This window comes from Vigna unguiculata, chromosome 9 (genome assembly GCF_037176805.1).
Source record: "Vigna unguiculata cultivar grain cowpea cultivar isolate G323 ecotype 2 chromosome 9, ASM3717680v1, whole genome shotgun sequence".
Taxonomy (NCBI): domain Eukaryota; kingdom Viridiplantae; phylum Streptophyta; class Magnoliopsida; order Fabales; family Fabaceae; genus Vigna; species Vigna unguiculata.
In genome coordinates, this window is record NC_140800.1 from 43,894,374 (window position 1) to 43,901,577 (window position 7,204).

The following is a 7,204-nucleotide window of genomic DNA, read 5'->3' on the forward strand; positions in this document are numbered from 1 at the left end:
TAAATGAAAGGTAATATATACATAGGTTCAAGACTAAAAGGAAATGAAGACTGGGCCGAATAAGGAAATTACAATTCCCCTCGTCCAGTCCCACAGACTTCATTCCTAATTTCACTTCTAAACAGACAATAGAAGGTTTACTTTTTACCTTTCTTCCATCATCTCCAATTATTTCACTCTAAGCAAACAGGGTGTAAAACGGTATAAAATGAACTTCAATTCTACAAAAGGAAAAAATATATGCACTGAACGGTACAATATCATCAAGGTATATATACATCATCTACATTCCCATATTTTTATATCACTACGAATATTGTCAATAAAATGGCAATCATTTGCAGTGAGTCGCTAAATATCAAACACCCTTCTGAACTCCACAAAAAATGTGCACCATTTTTTCCATACCTTTAAAATATCATGCTATCAATAAGAGAACACGAAAAAAAAAAATTAAAAAGGATGCGAACGCTAATATAAAATGGTCCAACCAGCATAATACAGTTTTAACTTCACAAATTACGACTTTTCTTCCTGAAATGTCTGAGAATGAAAGTGTCTGCATATAAGGGATAGTTCTTTCTGATCAAGCCCTTTATACATTTCCAATATGAAAAATCAACCACCTGACCATCTTGTCGAACAATGAACAAACACCTTGAGCGTTCAAAATCAGGATGATATCCAATCTGACATTTTTAAAGCGAACAATAAACTTTCAGCAACACGTAAAAATCACAAACCAAGTGTAATTAGTTAACCCCAAGAAAAACAGATTTGTTGTAATTCAATTCGAGAGACAATGAAGGCATTGAATACATATTTTATTGATTTTTACGAGTTTTTTAGAGATAAGAAGCCAGTCAATGCACCATGCACCTGTAGCCAGGCAAGGGACAAATGGAATCCTTTCATTTGCATACTTTTCAACACCAAGGTAACACCAAGGTCGAAGGCCAGATTTGGCTAGCCGGGAGGGCTTATAATGTAACCAGTTCAAATCCAACCAATTATAAGAATCGGATTTTAAAACTGGTTTGGTTTTGGTCGAACCAGTTCTAAACTAATTTTCATCTGGTTTTGATCCCACTTCAGCTTTTAACCAAACTTAGTTTTAAAACTTGTCTAGCACCAGCTTTGGCTAAAATATTAGCAACAACCAGTTTTAAAAGCCTACTGTAAGTCAAAATCATTTTAAAACCAGTTAACTGAATTATTTGCTAAAAAGTAGAAATCTTGGTTTAAAGCCCTATTTACATTATTTGGATTTTTTTAAATATGGCTTATTTCGGTATAATTGATGTTTTTACACACCTCACATGGCTAGCAGCAAAAGGCTTTTACAGGGCTAAACATTTCTACGTACATGTATTATGTGAATTCATAACTACCGTGGAATGAGACAAAAATTGAGCAAAGCAGACGAATTGGAGCACTAAATTTACTGGCCTACTAGAAAGAGAAAAATCAATACAAGTTTAGTATGAAATCCTGAAAAAACTTATCTGTAGCAGAGCCTGAGACAGAAAAGATACTTAAGTTCAGTTATTAACAAATCAGGTGGTGTAAAAACTATCCAACTAGGCAAATAGATTAACAATATTAAGGATGGAGTTCTCTGTAACGAGTCCCACATCGGGGAGGTCACCTCAAAGGGGAGGCCTTATAAGGACTTGGGCTCTCCCACTCCAATAGCTAGCTTTTGGGGTGTGGTTCTCCCAAGGACTTATGCTCGTTACAAATGGTGCTCTCGTTGAGAGCCGGCCAACCGGTGGTTGTAGACCCGCCGGGGCTAGACCCACCAAGGAGTGGTGGTGATGCCCGTCGTGGTGGTGAGGCCCGTCGTGGTGGTGAGAGCCGCCGGGACGTCGGCTTTCGAAGGGGGTGGTAATGTAACGAGTCCCACATCGAGGAGGTCACCTCAAAGGGGAGGTCTTATAAGGACTTGGGCTCTCCCACTCCAATAGCTAGCTTTTGGGGTGTGGTTCTCCCAAGGACTTATGCTCGTTACATTCTCTAATTGCAAGGGACCATTTTCCCGAGTGAAATGTAGAGTGGATCACCAATGATGAACAAATCAGTGGCATAAATTTTCATAAAACAAAATCAATCAGATAGCACTCCATGAATTAACAAAAGCCAATTACTTCAATTTCCCATCAATAAAGCAATTTGCACTATTGCACCCTGCAATTCGTTAGAGACAGATCCTATTATTAGTGGGACCCCACTACTGGAATTTGAGCTCAGGACCAAACTCAATTCCAAATCCACCTAATAAGTTGAAAATTATCCAAAACTTATAATCGCTACTAAGGCAAGGCTGCATTACTAGAAGACACAGTACAGGACTAACCACACCGTCTCACATCCAACACAATGATGGTGATGGAGGCTGCAAAAGCAATGAAAGCACCCCACAGTCTCACATCAACCGGGTAACCACAGTTAAGATGGTTTTATCACCCACCATAAACCAGAGCCATTTCAAATTTTTTTAATGGACGAACACCTGATGTCACGGCCATATATATACTCTAAGAGACTGCTAAACCTATAAAATTCATAATTGTTGGACCCAACTGGAAAAAAAAAATAAAAAATAATATAGGGAAGGCCTTTTGTCAACAAAATTAGTGCATATATTGTGTGTGTGCGAGTTGTGAGTAAGAAGGAGAAAATTGTATGTGATAGAGAGATACCGTGATATAATCAACTCCACATCCGATCTTTTGCTCAAATTCTGGATGAAAGGGAAGCAGCTTCTCAATAATGGTTTTCTCATGCTCTTCACTTAGTCTATCTCCACTTTCATATCTATGACAAGAATTTGCAACAAGGTATTATCAGAATTCCGAGAGATATGAGACCAGGACATGTATATCTGAGGCAACAATTTGTAACAAGCTATCACCAGGATTTCCAAGATAAATGAAAACAAAACATGTATGTAGATCCATCAGTATTTTAAATCCCAAATAGCAGCGCATAGCAACTGGCCCCAGAAACTCTATAGAGGATAACAAATAGTGGGATAAGCACAAGTCCGAAATTTTATATAGTATACATAAATTATAAAATATTATAGAAATTACTCAAAATTCATAAATTCATAAAAAAACAATAAAAAGCCATATGTGTCTAAACATGCAAGTAAATACCAACAAAAAGCCAAATACAAGTTTCCTAGATAGGTTTCATTAATCATCATCTTCTATATCCAAGTCGTCTTTATCAATTTCACAGCTATTACAGCTATAGATTTCGTTTCTGGAAATTGAAATCCCCAAAAAGACCAAATTTGGTTTGGAACTTTTGGATTAAAAGGATTACCAATTCCCTGGCCCTTTTCATATAGCCAAGGTTCTGTGTTTGAAACCCAGACAACATTGAAAATGGCAGAGCACTAAAATGTCAATCTTAATATTTAGGCCTGACACACAAGACAATGTCAGTTACCAACAAAGAGGGCATTTCCAGCACCCATATAAAAGAACTCCCTCCTTGCTTTTCTTGTTTCCAGTTATATTGTTATGGACATAACCCTAGAGCCATGCAGTGATGGGATTCATCGGTTCAAACAGCCAGTATCATCAGTTGCGGATAGCAGAAAACGGTGGAAAGTCAATAAACTGTTATATCCAGTGGTGGATACCATTGTGAGCAAATAGTGAAAGTCATATAATAGGTTAAATATACTATACATATCAATTATATATACATAAAAAATTAAGCTGTAGGCAAATAAATATAAAATGAAAAAGAATTGGCATAATATTTGATAGAGATATCATAGATATCTTCTTCCATTTTACATTTATTTTTTATTCTGTTAGTTTGTTACAACAGCTTTTTCCAGCTGTATTATGTTACTCTTGATATATAAACCACTTGTTTTATTCTCTGTACGCACTGCCGATTGTAATCGTCTTACAGCAATGAGAAATTTCTTTTTGTGCATTTTATTCAGCACTATCATGGTATCAATATTAACTCAAAGGAGTTCAATAGGCCAGAGATAACAAGAGGATGCATGCCACAACCATGGCACTCGTAGCAGCCACAATAGCAGAAGGAATACAGTTGCGAATCCAGGGAAACTCCCAAAGCAATAGCACCGCAATAGTAGCTATTTAAGAAATCTGAACACCCAGATTTAAATACAAGAGGTGACAAGGAATTAAGAACTCGGTGATGATGATTGAACTGTTTATTGTGATATGGAAAGGTTAAAACACTCAAACGGTAGACTTAGACTGTTAGTATATGATCTGCATTGGATTCGAGTTAGACTAACTGATATATTAGTAGTTTCAACTGCAATTGCATAATACATATAGGTGCAAAGTAAAGTAAAGTAAAGCAAGGGAAATGATTTGATGATAGAAACATACTGTCCAGAATGAAGAATCATCCTGACGAAGCCAACGAGAGGAACGGTGTCCTCCAAAATCTGGTCCTCCCAGTCAATCCATTTGTCGTCGTCGTCTTCCTCAAAGGCGTGGTTGCCGTGTTCCTCCAAAATCCCCCTTCCCTGCGACGTGAGGGGCTTGCTGCGCAAACTATCGCCGCCGGAGGAAGCAGCTTTGAGGGGAGAGAGAGGAGGTAGATGAGACAAAAAGTGGAAGCGGAAAGGTAAGATGAGAGTAGAGGGAGAGGAAGAGAAGGGGTTTGTGAGGGAAAGAAGATGCGGTGCCGTTTTGGGTAGTAAAGAAGACAAAGCCATGGTTGAAGTTGAATTCATCACTCACCTCACCCAATTATCCAACTAACATCGTATTCTACTATTCAGCACTCACTCTCTCAGCTCTGCGGGAAACTCAAGTTTAGGATAAAGAAGCAGCTTCAGCTCCTTCTCCTCTACCCATTTTCTTCCCCCAGCGGGTTATCACAATCTCAATTATCATTTAAATCTAATTTCACTATTCTTTATCTTTTCAACAAATATTAAAATCAAGATTAAGAAATACTATTGCTTTACTGAATGCATGAAAAATATTGTACTCTAAATTTACATATGAATACAAATAAAAAATAAATAAAAGACAGTTTATTAAATTGGTATTTAAAATTTAGAAAACATAAATAGATAGTTTAAGTATATTGTAATTAGTTGTTTTCTAGAATGCACATTTAAATTTAATCATCGTAATTTTCAATTAATCTCTAGATAAATTATATTATTATGGAAAAGGCATATCTAAGGAGAACCTCAAAAAAAAAATATATATATATATATATATATATATATATATATATATATATATATATATATATATATATATATTTAAGATTTAAGAGGAAATCGCAAATCATTGAACTTTAAAATTTTAAAATATTTATTTGTTATGAGTTTTTTAGTATAAAGATCAATGTGTTATATTTGTTCATTTTTGGTACATAATAATATTAGAGTATCTTTGTTGAATGATAAATTATTAGAGTATCTTTTGGTACATAATAATATTCATTTTTTTTTGTAATAAAAATATTTTTATTTTTATCTACAAAAGTAATATTTAGAATATTTTACTTTGTTGTTGAAAACAATCTTTAACACTTTGAGGCTAAAAAAACCGGGACAAAATAATTACAAAATTAGACATAAAAAAGTAATATATAAATATATATATATATATATATATATTATAATAAAAAAATATTTATGCTCGGTTTTTAAAAACAATGTTAACTTTCTACCACCAATTAATGGCAGGATGATAATGGACGAGGCGAGTGTTAGTTTATATTTTTTAATTTTGTCTATAATATAAAATGATATACATTCTTATTTCTATTTGTAACATGTATAAATTTTTTGTTTTATTTTTATTTTCACTAAATAATGGATATATTTTATATCTGTTCATTTATTTTTCAAAATATTAATTAAAAATATTTTATAAAAAATAAATCTCACAAAAGAAACAACATATTATCAATGATTTAAACTCAACCTAATACAATCAATTAAATTATGTTATGTTTAATTTTTAATTGAGTTAAACTTAGCCCAACTCAATCCAAACTAATCTAATATTATATGAGTAACACTATGTCCATGTCATTCATTGTTTGCTCCCACCACAATTTAATTATAGCATTAAATAACCAAACATAAACATTATAGTGAAAAAAAATTTCTCTCCTTTTCTCATTCTTCTCCACCATTTTCTTATATTATTTACCTTTATCTTTCATCCGTGTTATTTGCTTGTGTGTTGTGTTGTTTGTCTCTATTGTTTCTTTACATAATTTGTTTTGGTTATTCACCTCTTATAATTGTTATTATTATTCAACATAATTATGTCTCTGACCTTTGTGGTATGTAAATTGTTTTTTTTCTCTTTTAAATGAAAATATCATATTTCTTTTTTGTCGTCTTCTATTACTTTGTCATCGTCTTGCTTATAACAGTGGAAGAGCGAACTCTTCCTCACTAGCATAAAGTATATTGGAAATATGTGATTCTATTGTTCTTGTACTTGATTTGGTGGATGTAGTGATTGGATATCGATAATACCAACTTGTAATTGTTATTTCTTGTTAATTATAGCTTTTACATAAGAACAACATTGATCATTACTAAAATGTTTAAGTAATTGTATTCGTGTTCCCACAGGTACAAAGATTAGGTGTACTAGTTTTATTGTGAGCACGAGAAGTATGGATGTCTTTAGCATTGAGTCACTAGTAATATCTTTTTAAGGTTCTGCTTAATTTGTATTTTTAAAGTTTAATCACCATCGATCTCAAAGGTTTCTACATTATTTAACCTTGACGATGTTGAGGAGATATTAGATAATATCAAATACAAATAACATAGAATAATAATAAAATATAGAGGTAATTTTTTTCATCTAAGTTTAGTGAATAAAAATAATATATTTACTTTATTTATTTATTTTTATACATGTTTATTCAGTTATAAAATGATGATATTTAAAATAAGAAAATAAGAACTAAAATACGGAATTTAAAAAACAATTAGATATAAATTAAATATCATAAATATAATAGCAAAACATAAATTAATATAAATGATCCATGTCTAAAAAAAATTAAAATAAATAAACGATATCAGTACATAAATAAAGATACAATAAAATTAATTAAATAAATAATATCAATACTTAATTAAATAAAATAAATAAACAAAATAAATAAATAATAAGTCAAGGTAAATTAAACAAAATAAATAATT

At 32.5% G+C, this 7,204-nt stretch overlaps 1 protein-coding gene across 1 annotated transcript; it reads right to left on the reverse strand.

The window, feature by feature from the left end:
* Window positions 1-219: 219 nt before the first annotated feature.
* On the reverse strand, window positions 220-4,892 carry LOC114164399 (DCL-like protein). The gene is made up of 3 exons (XM_028049065.2): window positions 4,395-4,892; window positions 2,703-2,817; window positions 220-689 (listed from the first exon to the last, which is right to left on the reverse strand). The coding sequence occupies exons 1-3, from the start codon at window positions 4,742-4,744 to the stop codon at window positions 513-515; spliced, it is 642 nt and encodes a 213-aa protein (XP_027904866.1). The 5' UTR covers window positions 4,745-4,892; the 3' UTR covers window positions 220-512.
* Window positions 4,893-7,204: the final 2,312 nt, after the last annotated feature.